This window comes from Nasonia vitripennis, chromosome 2 (assembly GCF_009193385.2).
Source record: "Nasonia vitripennis strain AsymCx chromosome 2, Nvit_psr_1.1, whole genome shotgun sequence".
Taxonomy (NCBI): domain Eukaryota; kingdom Metazoa; phylum Arthropoda; class Insecta; order Hymenoptera; family Pteromalidae; genus Nasonia; species Nasonia vitripennis.
The window spans coordinates 10183800-10201371 of record NC_045758.1 but is presented as its reverse complement, the minus strand read 5'-3'; the positions used below and the strand labels follow the sequence as shown (position 1 = coordinate 10201371).

Here is a 17572-nt window from a genome sequence, read left to right as displayed (position 1 = left end):
GCTGGTGAAAATGTAAATGGTCGCGTTAATGTACACTTCTCGAGGGTTGAAATTAATTAGGTCGGCTCGTTTATGCCGCGCAGGAATTCCGCTGCTGTATCAGAAATTTAAAATTTTTTAATTAACTTACGAATTCGTATGAAAAAAACTGTGTAAAAAGAAAGTTGCAGAGAGTCGCGCGTTACCGGATTACATACGAAACTTTCTTCCAGCGCGATTATTATACTTTTTTGAAGTGTACACGCCTAACTTAATTTTATCACTTTGTTTGGAACTGCAGATACGTAAGTCCAACAACAAACTTGTCGGTTTTTTTTGCAATTGATTTAATAATGATTTACTGTATCGATAATAAATTCCTCTTATTTTCGATTATAAAAACTCTTTGAAACGAATAATAGCTAATCGACCTACATTATGCACTATAACTCATTGCAAAATAATAAGCTGGCGGCCTCATAAATAAAAAAGTTTATAGATATACATGTATGCACATATAAAATTCCGCTGCACTAACGATAAAACTACTGTCACTTTACGAGCTGCACGAGCAGTAAAATAGAAAAACTTCGTCCCCTCGATCCAGTAAAAGAATAACGTTAATATCAGTTGAAATAAACTTGACCGCAAATGAAGTACAAAATAGTATAGAGAATATTTGTACGTATCTGCATATCTGTAAGGTGTATATAATAATGTGTCTACAGCTAACAAAGCGAGAGCCATATATTTTTACGGCCCGATGGGGGTGACGGTCATCTGCAATATCTGCCTGTTCATCCTGACTGCTCATAAAATTCTGAAGCACAAGAAAGACACGGCCCGCCAATTGAAGGGCAGCGACAGCAAACGCCACGACGATAACAAGCAATGGTGAGTTATTGCTTTTTTATATATCTATATCTACTTCTTGCTTCATACCCCTTTTTTTAAGAAAAAAAAAGTTTCGTAAAATCTACAAGAGTTAATTTTTTGAGTGCGGTTGTTGAATTGAAGAGGATTTTTCAAAATACACTTTCGGCCACTGTCGCCAGAGCTTTAATCTAAGCAGCTTCCGCGTGTAGAGGATGAGAAATTTTCACTTTGCAGGTATAATTCAAAAGGGACAGCTACACTTTTGGCTAGATTATTTATAGCGGTATTTTATCATAAATACTACTTGACACTGCAGTCTTACCGAGAAATTTATATTGAACTATTTTAAATTAAAATATTATGAAGCAGGTGTTGCATTTTCGGCTTTGATTCAAAATGTGCGAGAGTCATTCAAATTGCGCGAACGTATAGCTTAATGTTTAGAAAGAATTGAAATATTTTGAGAATAGTTTTAATATAGATAGTGTTTGAAGTCCGGGGATTACCTATTTGTTATTTGCTCTACGTTTTGTTCCCGAAATTTCTCGAACTAGTTACCAGGTAAAGCAACTGTGAAAAATTGAGTTTGCTTATGTTCTCAATGAGCTGTGACTTTTCAAACAACTTCATACCTCATTTCATTCTTTGAATTCGAATAAAAAGTGGCAAAAACCTTAGAGCTGCTAATAAAGGCACTTCGCAGAAGTTATAAACAAAATGTAATTTTATTATTTATTTTAACAATACATTATCCAATGCTTTAAAATTTCTATTTCATAGTATAGTTTGCTAAACGTCTTGAGAACAAACCTGCAAAATTTAGTCGAGCTTTTTTGAACTACTTTAAGCATTTAGCTTTCGTGGTTTCAATTCTCACGCAAGCGTTGCTCGAAAACTTATCGGATGACGTACAATGATTAGTTTTCTTCAGACTTGCAGAAGTTTCATAGTCTTAGTTTCCGACATGAAAGCAGATTGAAGTTTTAATTTACATACAGAGGAGAGAAATTTAATTGCAGGAAAGTGCTATAAACCTGACGATCATCGTGAAATGACTTTACAGGCAGACTTTTCATTTTTAATCTAAAACTTGATGCCCATAAAACATCGTCTTGAATAAACCAATATATAATCATGGTGTGTCTCATACCAGGCCATCAAAGTTTAACAACTCCGTAAAATTTCGATTTATATATCCAATAATAACTTCTCTCCATTGAGATATCTTCAGAAGTTTACCATCAGTATTTCAGATATTTTCGAAAGATGTCTTCATATAAGTACACATATATCGCGGTTTACAGGAAACGTGCTAATGTATACGCATCGAAAATCGATAACGAGGGCATAAGCTTGAAATCCGTTTCTCTCTCTCTCCCTCTCTCTCTCTCTCTCTCTCCCTCGTTTTCTTGCAACAAACCAGCATCGCATAATCGCGCCAATGAAAGACAGTTTACTACGCTTTACATGTTTTTCTATTTGCAGTAGTGACCGCTGAACTAATAAACGTCTCCTGGGCAATGTTTACAGGTGGTTCCCCGAAGCTTTCAAAGTTCTTGCTTCAAATGCAACGTCATATCTTCTATCTTGCATATAGTGACTAACGAAATCGCATTTTTCTTCAAACGGGACTGAAAACGATATTAATTAATGCAAAAATATCTTGTCAGCCACTTGTTTGTTCTTGATTTGTTAGTCACTGCGTAAACGACGCACAAAAGTAATAAAGCATATAATATCATACGTTAATTTATAGTAAAAACTATAATGAAGAATAAAAACAAAGCTATAGCTGACGTAAAAAATATAATAAAAAATTTTGAATTGCAGGTTCAACCTCTATCTGAAACTCTTCATCGTAATGGGCATAAACTGGTCAATGGAGATAATCTCCTGGCTGCTGGAAGACAAGTTACCAAAATCCGTGTGGTACATAACCGACCTGACCAACACCCTGCAAGGTGTCATAATCTTCATTATCTTCGTATGGAAGGACAAGATCAGGCGACTCCTGGTGAAGCGATTCGGCTGTAAGGGCAATAACTTTCTTTCCCGAAACTCAACCTCCCGAAGCGGATGTCCAACTAGTTCAACCTCGCGCACAACCTGTGTGACCGCAGCCCCGTTGCAGGAAAAGATCAACCCCTACGCGGACTCTTACCGCGGCAAAGCGACCGTCACCGACGAGAGCGACTGTATCTGAATTATTCAGAGCTCGGGGATCATCTTCGATTTCTCTCGCGCCGAGACTTTTTCGATGACGCATATTCGCCGTCGCTGATGGATGCGCTGCGAAGATGGCTTGCGACGGTATATATTATAAATAACTTGGGACGAGCTAAGAGTGAGCGTAATTAGGAAAGTGTCGCATCCCGTATCCGAAGCGCATCTGTCGCGCGTTATTTATAGTTGTGATTTTCAAGGCTTGACCGCGACAACTACTACTTCAAAGCTCTGCTGGACCTAATATGTGTAACGAGACAAGTAAAGCTGTAAGTTTTATTTATTTTTTCTTTTCTTTTTCAAAGACGGATGCGAAAGCTTTTCTCCTGATAGCCAAAAGATTATATAACGTAGAATTCTTTCTGGTGCTTGTCCAAGCAGTTGTTAAAATGTAAATATACTGTACGAACTACTATCTGAAGAATCAAAGAACAATATCAATTGTTTATTTTTAATGTTATTGTGAATAAAAGCGAAGACGATTTCAAAGCACAGCATAAAAAAGATAGAATTTTTAGCTTTAGTTTTGTCAACTACTCACTGATTAAAATCTAAGTTTTTCGAGCTAGTTTTGGTTTAATCGAGAATGACGATAAGGATGCGTTGACTACTAAGAGTCAAAGACGAAATATTTTTATAAGCTGCATTGTATCGCAAGCGACAGATACTGCGCACGGTTGATGATGTGGTAACTGGAATACCTCAGAATACGATAGTATATCTAAACTTACAAAGATGAAAAGCTATTTTATCATATTTTCATATATATCTCCAAAAATGTATAATAAATAAGCGATCCTGTTATTTTCAAACAGGATTATTTTTATAATAAACTAATGATCGTGCAGATCCCAAATACTGATACATCTTCAACTGCTTTGGTCAACTGACGACTAGAGCCATAATGTTTAAGCGGCAGAGAAAAAAGGCCCTTCGAAAACTGCATTGTTGCAGTATACAGTCAACGTGGTGGATATTTTTCTCCGTATATGGATAAAACAGTGATTTGATGCAATTCCCCGGGTATACAATTAAATTATATTATTTTGTAACAGAAAATTGACGAGAAATCACGTGCATTCTGGATTGTCTTAAAAATTTTCATAGACAAAGTTTGATTACAGGCTGAAATTTTTACTGTGATCGTTCCGGGAGAAACGAATCAATAAACTTACTCCATATTTATTATTGACGTTTTTTTACTTTTTTACGTATTTCTTTGTCCTTTAAAAATGCCGGTAATACGAAAACAAATATAAAATCGCAAATATATGCGAAATTTGATCAAAATTAGCACTATGCGAATAATTAAGTTTATACGAATGAAAATATTTTATATTTTTAATTGATGGTTGTCACGAAATAAGTTAGTAAAACTTAGAATTTTCTATTTAAAATAAGTTGTGTAAGAATAAATACTTATAAAAACAAGAGTATTGTAATTATACTTTTAGATAGTGCTGAGCATTATCAAAACTACCGATAAAAGACCTTAGTAGGATGAAAATTCTCTTAATCTCAATACAATCTAATTCATAATTTTAATGTTAAGCGTGAAAAGCCGTAATAACAATGCATACGCTGAATTGGCTATCAGGGTGCTTTTAAGAATATAATCAATGAATGCGATAATCCGCTAGCTCGATGCACTATGACTCGTCACTGCTATTTTCTAGTCAAATTATATCCTTGTGTACCATATACTTTACAATCGTTTTAACGTTACCTTATATGTATGTTTTATATAAATATATGAGATAATATTTGTAGATGTATATCTGTCTCTTTAGTAGGTAAGTTACGTGTAGTTTAATTATAAGAGTGTGAGTCAGTTGCATCGAGAGTTTAAGACGAGACACTTTGAAAATGGCAGATAATTGCAAGATTTTAATGTCGCATAAACATTTTGACTTTTTTTATTAGCTTAATCTGCATTTATTTATAGCAAAGTACAATCTTATCGTAACCTATTTTCTCTTATAATCATAAAATTGTAATTTTTAATGTCTGTATGTGAAATATATATTGAAACTGATTTTGTAAACTTGATCTCTTTTGGATTATTTTTTCATGCTTTCCTTGCATCAATTACACGAAACGTAATCAAGGTAAGTGGTCTCTTAACAATATAAAAATTACCAAAACTGCGTAACTTAAGCGAAGACAGAACGTCGAATACATGATCAAGAATAGAAGCATATCCAGTTTACGCAGTATGTCACTACTATTTTCTAGTCAAATTTGAAAAATCGCATATTTTTAAAAATTCTTCTTTATTATTTAAAAAACGAATTTATAATTAAATATTTGGGACATGATAAATGCCTAAATAAATATGAACTTGAACAGTAAGGAAATTACTAATGTAATATTTCGTGAAAATTAATTATCTAATTTACATTGTAAATTGTACTCACTTTCTGTAAAAATGTAATTACAATATTATCATGCCCATATAGTCGGTTATTTTACAGTTTACATTCTAAGCAAAACTATTTACATAAGTGTCTTATAGTTAAATTTCTTAATATATTAAGCATACATGTCTTCTCGATCGGCACTAACTCCATCACCGTCTTCCAAACTGGCAAAGTTCAGGAAATGAGCTGGTCGATGTACCTCATGATAGAATTCTTTTGGATTTATTAACTGGAGCTCATACTTCATGCTGGGATCGTGCCTTACACCTAAAATAAGTTGGAAATTAATTTTTGAATAATTCACATTGATACAATGAAAATAAAATGTACTAGAAAAATTTATATTAATATACTAACCCATGAAGTTGTAATTCCATGATCCTTGGCTTGGTACCATGAAGAATCCAAGGAATCTATCAGATAACAGCATCTGAACTTTCTCGTAATGGCTAGGAAGATATCCTTTAGGATTATTACCCTTGTCTGTGTTTTGTTTTCCCCATTCGAATCCACTAAAATGGAAAATATTTGTTAGTTTTACTGTTATTGTCAGATGTATGTTTAATTTTTATGCCTGCGAAAATTGCTGAGACAAACCTGGGCGTAAGTTTATATGCAGTAAGAGAACAGGAACCAGGCGTAAAACTGCAAGTTATCACAATAGTTTTCTCTCCATCCCATGAAGAATTCTCCGCCATTATTCTTGCATGCGTTGATATATCCTATAAAACAAATGAATAACGTAAATATTTAATCCATTAAAAATAAAAGACAGCATTAATTCAATTTTTAAAAATAAAATATCATACTTGAGGTGATAATTGTGGCAATTCATTGGGTTGAGTATGTATCCATCCAAGCGGTTCCATTTCTTTGAGGTATTGATGATTTGGTAGCATATGTGGTAAATGTACAGTTTGATGTGTACCCCATTGAGGAGGCATTACAATACATCTAATTTCCTTTACTTGAGGATTGTCAGGTGGGCTTACTCCGTACAAATATCCCGCAATCTAACAAAAGAGATAATTAATTAAATTTTAAAAAATAATATTTGATAGTGTAAACAGATTAAATAAATTCCGATCGTTACCTGAGCACGTAAATCTGAGATCGTGACGAATTTCTTAAGAACGTTTTTCGGCAAAATATACGTGTAGCCAGTCTCCTTGATATCGTCGGACGAAACGTAGATGTGATTCGTTCGCAAATGCAAATTTGTGGCTGAAATCGCTCGAATACGCCATTCCGTTTTTGAACTGAAAGACTGCGTCTCGTAGTTTGAAGTAGTTGCGGTAATGATTTCGTCTCCGTGCTTGTTGACGGTTCTCGTAGTGGTAGCGGTAAGTTGCGACTGCTCCTTTGTTTGTTTTTCGATTTCAGCGATCTGTTGTCGTTGTGCGGACGGAGCACTGATCTCCATACCAAGAATAATATCACGGATTTCAGATTGCGTGAGTGAAGCAACATTCACGTTGTTCTTCTTTCCATAATCGGCGAGAATGAGATCCTTCAATTGTACTTCAACCTTTACCCATTCGTCATCTGTTAACGAAGGCCAGATGTGATGTGGCTCGGTAATTGTTGTTTTGTCTGGTTTGAGTACAACCTTTGTTCTCTCGGTATTGACGTGTAGAGCTCGAAGGATGAGAATAAGACGCGAGAAGGCTGTATAAGACGAAATCGTCTTAAGCCAATCATCATATAAGTTGAACAACACCATCTGAGGTTCAGTAGCCTTCAAGATGAGATCACCGAACTTTTCAACCTTTAAGCAAGCCTGGAAAGGCAGTTGCAACTCGGATCCCTTGATGACGATATTGGGGAAGTCGAGCAGATGTACTTCGAGCGGATCCAACATACCTTTTCTCGTGACGATGATTTGTTTCGGCTGTTCTTCGACTGGCAAAGAACGAATCAAAGCCGCTACTTCCTCAGCAGTCTTCCACTTCGCCAACTGTCCCAAACGTTTTTGGCCAGCCCACACAGACGTGTGAATAATTTTCAAGAATAGTTGACCTGTTCTGGGATTGAAGATGAAGATAGCTCCGTTGATGGGTTTAGTTGTTAAATTACCCTCGAAGGTCTTGTGGATTGTGACACGGTATACGTTTGTATCATCGACGAACCAGATGATTTGGTTACAGAACAGTTCTCCGTAGTTCTGCGACGATAGGTAAGGCTCAGTGGGTTCCGAAGAATATAGCTGCAACGCTTTTCTTATACGTTCTCGAAGTACGTAAAGCGCAGGATTTGCCTTCATGATCTTGGCCATGGCTTGTTGTATGAGTGGTTTGCAGCCAGGGAACCAATTACCGTAAGCGCTGTGGAGATTGTAAGCCAAATCTATGGCTATCAAAAGACCAGTAGGAGACGGATAGATGGACATGTTGTCTGTAGTGTAATCCAGGAACTTAGCTCGAGCATATCGTTCGATATCGTGGGAATCGTAGTCACCCCACCTGAGCTGCACGTCAATCCAATACTTTTGTGTTGTCGTGTTATCCATAACGTCCTTAGAGTCGGCAAGCAAGGACGGCCTGGATACGTTCCACTTATAAGCGGAGAAGAGCAAGATGTCAGCACAGGAAGAATTCATCTTGTAAGATTTCCTAGGATGGATGGTTTCCTTTTGCACTGTTTCGATTTCAAGAGCGTCGAGTTCTTGATCGAATACTTGACAAAGATCCATGACGATTGACTCGTGGACCTTCTGCCACAAGTGAGCACGGAAAATTTGAATAAGCGAGATCTTTAGCGTTGGAATTTTACCGTGCATGAAAATTCCTGTCAAATCTAATTGCACTTGGAAACCAACGTACACGTTAGCTCTGTTGATTGTCGGTGACCACCATAAAGTGAATCGACGATTGGGAATTTGATTCAAACCAGATCGCTGAGCATTGGTAAGTTTTTTGTACTTCATTGATTCTTCGAAACCAGACGCCTTTTCCCTATTAAATTCAATTTTTATATTAGTTTTCATTATACTTAGGTATTTATTATTTAAGAAAATCGTTTCTTACCAGAAAAGACCCTCCCATGTTGGGAAATATGTTCCCTTGAACAGAGTGTGTTCCAAAATTCCTTCAACTCCGCCAAGTGCTTGAATCATATCAGTTCTATAGTTATTCAAGTTCCACAATTTACCATCGTGACGTTGGTGAGTCCACCAGAACGGATTTTGCTTCAAGACCTAGATACAAAATCACGCATATTATTAATGTGTATTTTTATTTTTTATTAGAGTACAAGACGTGAATAATGTTAGATTGTAAGTTTATATATGAATAAAATAGTCAGATTAGCTTATGATCCTACTACAGTACTTGATGTTTCGTCACAGACAACTCATCAAAAAATACTGCAGCAGTCAACCCACATTATTGGTTGATTTCAGGACCCCTAGACAATTCATCATAGTACTTTGCTCAACTATTTAAAATCATAAACTTAACTAATGTCATGAGAGTAATTTACTGTAGAATATAATTTAATGTACCTGATATTGTTTGAACTCCGTCCTTATACGCCAGCCCTTGTCATAAGCCAACGTGTGCCTGTCTTTCTGGAACAGTGTATTAATCCTAGGAATACCACGATCCCAGCTGTCTTCAAGATCCTCCAATGTTAACCTGCGATTTTGTGCATTGGCCTCCTGCCTTTTAAGTGCATACTCAGCCCATACTCTCTGAGAATCAATAAACTCCGATTCCCATGGTTGGATGTATCTGTACAAGTTGGGAATCAGCTGATCTTCATCGTGGCTCATACCAGAACGGAAATGAGTGATGCCAACATCGGTCTGCTTGGACCATCTGAGATCTGATTGCGGAATAAGCACGTGTCCCATTGACAACATACCCAGTCCCCCCAACTCCTTCGGTGTGTAAAACACGACCGGAGGGAATCTCGAGGGCATTTTCGAGTTAAGACCAATCTTAATACGTGTCTGAATTTTGTTTTCACACTTGACAAGCAGGTCTAGAAGCTCTTGTGTGTTGACCACGGCTTCGCGGAAGTACGTCATCAGACCGATCAAAGCTGTGTTCCATTTGTTAACGATCTTAGTAAACGTCGTCGAACCGGAGGCCATGAGAATCTGCCTAACACGGTTATGGAAACGCTGCAAGCTTTCATCATCGACCCTCAGGAAACACTGAGCTGTTCGCTCCTTGGTCACCTCATTTTGCAAATTCCACACGCCATCCCTGTGAGTGAATTCTTCGTGAGTCATCCTGCACTTGGGTAGAATGCGACATTCGAATCCACTCATGTTGAAGAGTAGATTAGGGTTGTCTTTGCTGTAGACGCTGACAAAACTGTTTTCCCATTGCACGGTTGTGGTTGATCGGGGCAGACGGTTCTTGATGTCCCAGAACACAGCACGGCCGAGATTGACGTCGTGCTTCATGAGACGCATTCTAGCATCTCGAGGCCAGCATTTCTTGTTGTTATATCCGACGATATTCTCATTGTTCGGATCGGGATGTTCAGTCAGGTAACGCTGAATCAAATCCCGAGCTTCGTCCGCCGTAAACCGAAGGAATAAATGAATTCTATCGACGTAGCGGCAGTATAAACGGATGGGATGAGCTGTTTCTGATGCAACGTCCTAAAAAGATATATTGTGCCTATTTTAAAACAATTATTGATATTTACGAAACTGAAATTTTTTGCACGTATAGGCATTGTTGTCGTTTTGGAAACTGCATCAGATACGTAAGACACTGATGCAGGGCAAACATGACAGTTTATCTTCGAGTTTTGATAGGTCAATATTCTACTAAATAAAAATATCGATATCCTGAAACTCGAAGGTACAAAAAGGTGTTCTATTTTTATTATTATTACCTGGAAGGTGAGGAAATCATTGGGCATTTGCGGCGGTCCAGCCATTTCACTGGCTCTCTGTAGGCCAAGTACCAGTAGATCCAATACAAGTCCATAGTACTGAGCGATGAAAGAGGCGAATTGCAAACCTCTGATGATACCGTAACTGTTGGTGTGGTTCATGTCCTTGTAATTAATGACGACGTTATTCTTGGCTGTCATGTAATCGGCAATGTTATGGTCGACAATCAAACGCAGCAAACGATTGAGCAGCGTCAAATCGATCTTCTCGTAAAGCTTTTCAAACTTCGACTCAAGTAAGACATTGCATTCGCCTTCGCTGACATCCCAAACATCTTGAAGGTTATTGATACCCTGACACCATTTATACACGAGAAGCGGTGGTGGTTCAGTGTCAGCTGGCTTTACCCATGGTGGAAACAGCCGACGTTTGTCCGCTTCATACCATAAATATTGATCAAGGTATGCATCAGTAATTTTCTCTAGTGGTTCTACATCGTATACTGGGATGAGATGGCTATACAGGTCCATGAACTCTATACCAACCTACACAAAAAAGTTTCTATTTTAACTTTTGAAGTTTAAAAGTTTGTAGATATTTTAGAAAAATAAAAATCGTAACTTTTTCTCTATTTAATCTGTTATCAATAAGGAAACTGCACTAACTGAACTCGTTAACACAGGGCAAATATGACCTTTGATTTTGGAATCGCAGTAAATTGATATAATAAACTAAATATCAACAAGATAGACCTGCAACTCCTATCATTCGTGCTACTTGCTAGAACTCAGTGCAAAAAAAGAAAAATTTAACTCACTTCTTTGAAAGCTCTTTGCGTCAGAAGATGACGCTTAATTCTAGATAAAGCTTCGTGAGGATTGTCGTAAGCTTGCTCTATCAGTCCCAGTTCTTCTCGTTGACTTTGATTAAGTCTGGATTTGACGCTATAAGCTTCCTTTAACCTTTCCAAAGCTAAGATCAGCAGCTTTGTATCGTGTTTGTAAGACAATGGAGGGAATGGAATTGGAGCAAATCTTCTTGATTCAAGCCAATGCACAGTTGTCGTGTAAATGGCAACAGCTTCTTCTGGCGAGATGTAAGGTCCATCCTGAAACACATAAAACAAAACAAGAAAAGTTACAGACAAGAATCTTTTATAATCTTCTGGAGAAGTTAGATACTCTTTATCACCTTCAAGTAGTTATGTTGACGTTCTTGTTCAGCCTTCAGGTAAAGTCGAGTCAAACGTCCCAAATTCTTCTTACACACAGTCTTGTCAACTGTCGCACCACGTCGGATACGTTCACGATTGTAGTGAGCGGTGTTAGTCCACCAATCAGCTTTCATTTTCACATAACGAAGAATCATGTTTTCAATCGGAATTGGTAGCCCAGGAACCTTTAAAAAAAATTGTATACTTTTAATAAAAATTAAAATAAGTTTTTATACGAAATAAAATTTTTTATTTATAATAAACGTATTGTATACATATAACTTTTGATTTGTTGTCTTTTTGGAAACTGCAAAAGATATTATGTATACTAATGCAGGGCAAATAGGACCTTTTATATTCGGTTTATCGTAGATCGATATTTTCTTTATTAAAAAATATCGACGAATCAAAAAACCGAAACAATACTCATAAACTTGATACAAATCATTTAAAGTAAAAATCGCGTTTTTAAACAGATTACATGTGATTTTCCTCACCTTCCAAGGAATGTTTGCTTTCCAACATCTCCAGGCTTCACTGAGATGCTGCAGAATAGTTCTTGCTTTGTTTTGTTTGATACCCTCAGGCATCATATCGACGATATCGTGCATGACAGATGCTCTCAATTCAAGATCGAAGTGAGATTCTACTCTCTGCTTGGTAACTGTTTTCGCCACTCCCTTAGAGTGTCGACCTTCGAACTGCCTGGACAGTAAATTACCCAGCCATCGTTCAAGTAACGGCGTGATTCCACGCATGAAGAAGAGCCAAACTCGCCAGCCTGGAGCCCAGAATCCGCAGCCAGGACCCTTACCAACTGGACCCTTAACAAAAATATACCGAATTTATTAAACTAAATCCAAGATGGAGTAATTCAATATATTTAATTAAAAGTTGTGCCTTTTCACTATAAGAATTTACGAAACTTACGGTATTAAATCGGTAGTAGATCAAGTGCTTCAAATCCTTGCACATTCTGATTTGTCTCATTAACTTATACTTGTAACGATACATTCCAGTTAATTGTCCAACGTGAGCAAAGATGTATTGCAGACCATCAGCAAGTTGGAATGCGTCAACGTTGTTCAAACGATATTGTACATGAGAGTCAATAATCAACTTTGTCAGGCGAAGAATTTCACGACACAAATGGAAAGCTGTAAAACAAAAGTTTTTAATATAGTTATTGTAGTGGATATATTATAAGTGATTCTTTTATCATATAATTGTTGTCATTTAGGAAACTGCAAGAGATATACACACTTATGCAGGGCAAATAGGACCTTTTATTTCCGGCTTATCGTGGATCAGTATTTTCTCAATAAAAAAATACTGACAAATCGAGAAGCCGAAAAATAAATATAATTTGATCAAATAGGTTTCTTTTCGTATATGAGATACTTACCATTTCCGAAACGAGATTTTTTTCTTTCTTTGGTAGTCAATGTTTTACTTGGTTTCAAGTTGAAATTATAATCCAGATGAAGATAGTTCAAATTTTTTCTGTGGATCAGCAAGTTAAGCATGTTGTAACCTTGTCGACATACTTGTAAGCCAGCTTCTACCCAGTCAAGCGTCGTCGTTTGGAAAAACTTAGTTGACTTGAAGGAACGGAACAAATATCGCTTCTTCTGTGGCTTTGGAGGCCTGTGCTTTAGGGCATTCAAAACATAATACTTCAATAACTTCTGATAGCTAACCCTGACTTTCACGGGTTGTCCTGGTGGGCAGTGCTCGCGATACCACGCTTTGACAAGCGGAATATCAATTGCTCTTCTTGTTCTGCCAGATCGGGTATTGAATGGTCTAGGTGCCCATAATAAAGCTATACCATTGGCTGTATTATCAGTGTAAAGTGGAGTTTCTTGGAGGAATGGTTGATCTTCCTCGGGAAGAACAAAGTCTTCATCCTCTTCTATTGTTGGTTCCATGGTCTGAAAGTTGAGTTGTTGTTAAAAAAATAAAAGCATAAAAAGAACAATAACGCTATAAGTTTGATGTATATTTTTTATAAGTTGTTATCAATTAGGAAACTGTATCAAATATAACATTGATACAGGGCAAATATGATCCTTAATCTTCGAGTGATACAGATCAACATTTTAAAGAACATGACGATAATTATATATCACTCAATAAAATGAATTATAAAATCATTTATACTTTAGTACTAACCTTTAATGAATTTCGATGAGAAATAGGATTTATTAAAGGATCAAAATAAAATGCAGGCAAATCTGGATCTTCAGTTTTGATGTAAACTACATTTGGTGCATGATACCTAAAAAGAAAAGTTCATTAGACTTGAAAAATATCTTTAATGTTTGTCCAAAATTATACTATTAAAAAATGTTGGTTTGTAGGTAGACTCAGCGATCTCCTTTTTATTCTTAATAAAGGATTTGAAATATCCACTACCATATTAATTAATCTACCACACTGCTAGTAAGATTTTATAAACTTTACATATAAACCTTAAAACTAAGTGTGGGTAAAAAGAGTAAAGTAATATACTGTTGTCAAATAAATGTATAAATCTTACCAAGATAAGTGCACGAAATGTGGCATATTGTTGTATAAATATGGGAAAGCAATTCTGTATTCGGTACGAATTGGTTGCCTGATAATGATCTTATTAATATCATTAAATTCATTCCAATCTTCATCGGCTGCATTTGAATCTTTTACCAAAGGTTCAAACTTGGGTCCTCCAGGAATTGCCATATTTAAAGCTTTAGCCGTGAAGAATGATTTAGGATCAAACAGATAAAAGTAATTGTGATCTACTAAGTCGGTCAAAAGTGGATTGGCCAACCTATACAATGTTGCCATCATTGGCAAACTTAAATTCCACTTTCTGTAAGTTGATCCATTAACATATCTGAAATTTCATTCATATCTTTATTAGTTTTAGTACTTAAACAAGTAATTCAATATTCTAAAATATAATTTAAATTATTGCAAAATCGTTCAGATTAGCGTTTGATCCAACTACAGCACTTGATGTCTCGTCTCAGACAATTCATCATAGATACTGCAGCAGTCAACCCACATGAATGGTTGATTTCAGGACCCCTACGCGATTCATCATTACAAGTGCTCTTGTAAAATTATGTTCTAAAAGATGTTCAACTTACTTTGTCCCAACAAGAGGTTTGTGTTCATAAAACCATGAAGCAACGGATGAATCTTCTTCAGAATCCAGCTCAATTTGAATGGCCTCTAGCGGCTCTACATCAAGAACATTGTCAGCATAATCTAATGGAGGTTCCTCATCATCAAATGGTGGAAACCTCATTCGTTTGAAGTGTCGACGATCACGTTTTTCTCGCCTCATCATAACCCACATAGTTCTATAAAATAATAGGTTTTATTTAAAATTTTAAAAATAACGAGAAAATTATTATTTAATAATTTTGTTTAAAATTGATTAAAACTTACCCCCATTGTGCTATGTATACTGGTTCAATAACCCATGGTATTTCATTTACAAATGTAATTGCGCCAGTAATATGATATAATACTTTGACATCTCTTATCTGTTCCCAAGGCATCGGCATATTCTCAAGCAGTTTCATAACTGCATGGGGCATGTACTTGAGAGCTCTGGTTGATAAAAAAGGTACAAGATTTACCATTTAAATACGATTGGCATACAGCTATTAAAAGTATATAACTTACCCTAAATAAACTCGCTTATCATGTCTATATTTACGGCTACTCATGTCTCCATGATCTCTTATTATCTTTCGTATATGCTCAGGTGGCATGTCCTCCTTTTGAGCATCAACAAACCCAAACTTTCGTTTCTCAGCAAAACGTTTTGATTGTAGTTGTTGCCATTTTTGGGCTATAAAAATTTATAAATCATTAAATTATTCTTTTATTTATTAAACTTTATATAATTTTTGAAATTTTAAAATTGGAATTGTTGTCAACTAGGAAACTGCATCAAATTTTACATTGACACAGGGCAAATATGACCCTTACTTTTTGAGCGATACAGATCAACAAATTAATGAACATGTTAACAATTATGCACCACTCAATAAAAACAAGTTACATTATTACTCAAGTTTATAAATAATACATAAATTGATTTACCCTTTTCCTGCATCTTTTCTTCAGATATTGCCGTTTCAGGCTGTTTAGGTGGTTGAGGCAATGGAGGTCCTCCTCCACTCATAGCTTGCATGTGAGCATGATGTGCTGCTTGAGCCTGCGCTGCTGCTGCTGCTTGAGCATGAGCAGCTTGCGCAGCAGCTAGCTGAGCATGCGCTTGCTGTTGTGCCATCATCTGGGCCCAAGGATTTGGGCCCAGTAAATAGGGTGGTATAGACATTTTTGTCACAAATGTCTAAAAACCTGTAAAATTAAAATTTTGTTAATAGAAATAAAACAACACTATTGGCTTGAAAACAATATTGTATCAATTGTTCAAGTGTTGTCATTTTGGAAACTGTTTTAGGTATGGAAGAAACCAATACAGGGCAAAGATGACATTTCATATCTGAGTTCCAATAAGCTAATACTTTGGATATTGAAAAGAATAGCACCGGTAATGAAACTCAGTAAAGACTCATTACTAAAGAAAACTATACAAATCATTAATTTTGAGAACTACAAAACCTTTTTTTAAACTCGTCCTTACGTATTTCAAAGATTGCATTGAAAAAATACTTAATGATCTTTTGTCTTTCCAATTGTAGTCAATACCTTAAAGAAATATAAAAAAGTGGACTTTTTTAGTTTTTTCCCTGAGCGACCGACATATATATTTTAATATACATAATTATACATAATTTAAAAAATTTCGCAAATCAAGTAAACTTTTGGAACTACAAAGTTGCATACATAAAAAATTAGTAAGAATAATTGTTTTATCGAAAATGGATGATCTGTAGGTAATCGCGAAAAATTGAGTATGCCGATAGTATATATAACCAAACTTTAGAACTAACTAAATCATTGAAGAAACGTGGCAAGATAATGCTTTGAAAATAAATGATCCAAAACATCAGAAAATGTCAAAAAGCATAGTCGATAAGAATCAGTACTTTACCAACGACAATTAGACGACGATGTTTTGATGCAAAAGCTTCATTTTTTTAGTTAAGTACTGCGAAAAATTATACGCATACGAAACCGAACGTTTTTAGCTCGCGAACGTGTGTTGGGTAGAAGCGACGGTGCAGAGTCAGCTTGGACGAGTTGCTTCAAAGTGCCAGAGAGTAAAAAGTACAAGATTAATGACTAACCTTGATTGAAACACCGATCCAGCAAACCTTACGACATAGTTAAACACTTGCAAAACTTCCGTCGAAGGTTTACTTCAGGAATAATTCGCGAGATTTCAGATACTCCAAAAATTACTCGCCATTCGGTATTTTCTGTCGGGCATTAAAGAAGCTAAGATGGCGACGCCATCATGGCGTTGCGCTAATGTAGGCAACGTGCGAGAACGAAAATTTTGAGTTGGTGAACCTGCATGGCGCGAACGATTTTATTTTTGATTTTTTGATTTTTAATACAAACTACAAACTAATTGTGCGATATAGAGGATTGCAGTTTTAAAACAGTATTTATAAATTGGAACTATATATACGTTTGTTTAGAAATTAATGGATTTTTTTTAATTATTAAAAAATTGCTCATTATACCTATTTATCAAGAAAAATCATCGTCCTTGTAGGTTAATTATTTTGTCGATAGAACATATATGAAACACTCTTTCACATATTACAAACGTTTAAAGATAGAATCCTAAGTAGAACACTTGAAACACCTATATACTATATTCTCGAAGAATAATTAGATTATACATATTGGAACCTCGATTCAAGACATCTAATTTGCATGAGAACTATACAATGTCCGTTTAAAGCGTGAGACACTACAGTAACAATTCCGTTAAATTTTTGTTCCATTATTATATTATGAACGATGATGTCATTATAAATTGGAATCAATTCGTATTGAAACGTATCATTATAGTATAATGTAATC

The 17572-nt window shown here is 35.9% G+C and overlaps 2 protein-coding genes across 7 annotated transcripts in view; one reads left to right on the top strand and one right to left on the bottom strand.

The window, feature by feature from the left end:
• LOC100678914 (G-protein coupled receptor Mth2) overlaps nt 1-5122 on the top strand; it is a 39765-nt gene extending 34643 nt beyond the window's left edge. For all 3 annotated transcript variants that reach the window (XM_031923317.2, XM_031923318.2, XM_016982014.2), the window contains 2 exons: nt 708-873; nt 2686-5122. In XM_031923317.2, coding sequence (XP_031779177.1) covers nt 708-873; nt 2686-3058 — 539 coding nt within the window. In that variant the 3' untranslated portion in view covers nt 3059-5122. The remainder of the gene's footprint in view (nt 1-707; nt 874-2685) is intronic.
• Nucleotides 5123-5334: 212 nt separating this feature from the next.
• Nucleotides 5335-16988, bottom strand: LOC100123834 (PRP8 pre-mRNA processing factor 8 homolog). Of its 4 annotated transcripts, none has more exons than XM_031923315.1 (20): nt 16825-16986; nt 15671-15931; nt 15248-15416; nt 15008-15172; nt 14704-14919; nt 14109-14447; nt 13742-13847; nt 12972-13500; nt 12497-12723; nt 12064-12390; nt 11545-11751; nt 11171-11461; nt 10353-10898; nt 9001-10113; nt 8525-8694; nt 6592-8452; nt 6308-6511; nt 6096-6220; nt 5856-6010; nt 5611-5765 (listed from the first exon to the last, which is right to left on the bottom strand). In XM_031923315.1, exons 2-20 carry the CDS (start codon nt 15906-15908, stop codon nt 5611-5613), a joined length of 7143 nt encoding a protein of 2380 aa, XP_031779175.1. In that variant the 5' UTR covers nt 15909-15931; nt 16825-16986. The 4 variants fall into 4 exon arrangements, with proteins under 4 accessions (XP_016837498.2, XP_031779175.1, XP_031779176.1 ...); XM_031923316.1 differs by lacking the exon at nt 16825-16986 and adding an exon at nt 16629-16750; XM_016982009.2 differs by lacking the exon at nt 16825-16986 and having other exon boundaries at nt 5335-5765; nt 15671-15908.
• Between the last annotated feature and the right edge of the window lie 584 nt (nt 16989-17572).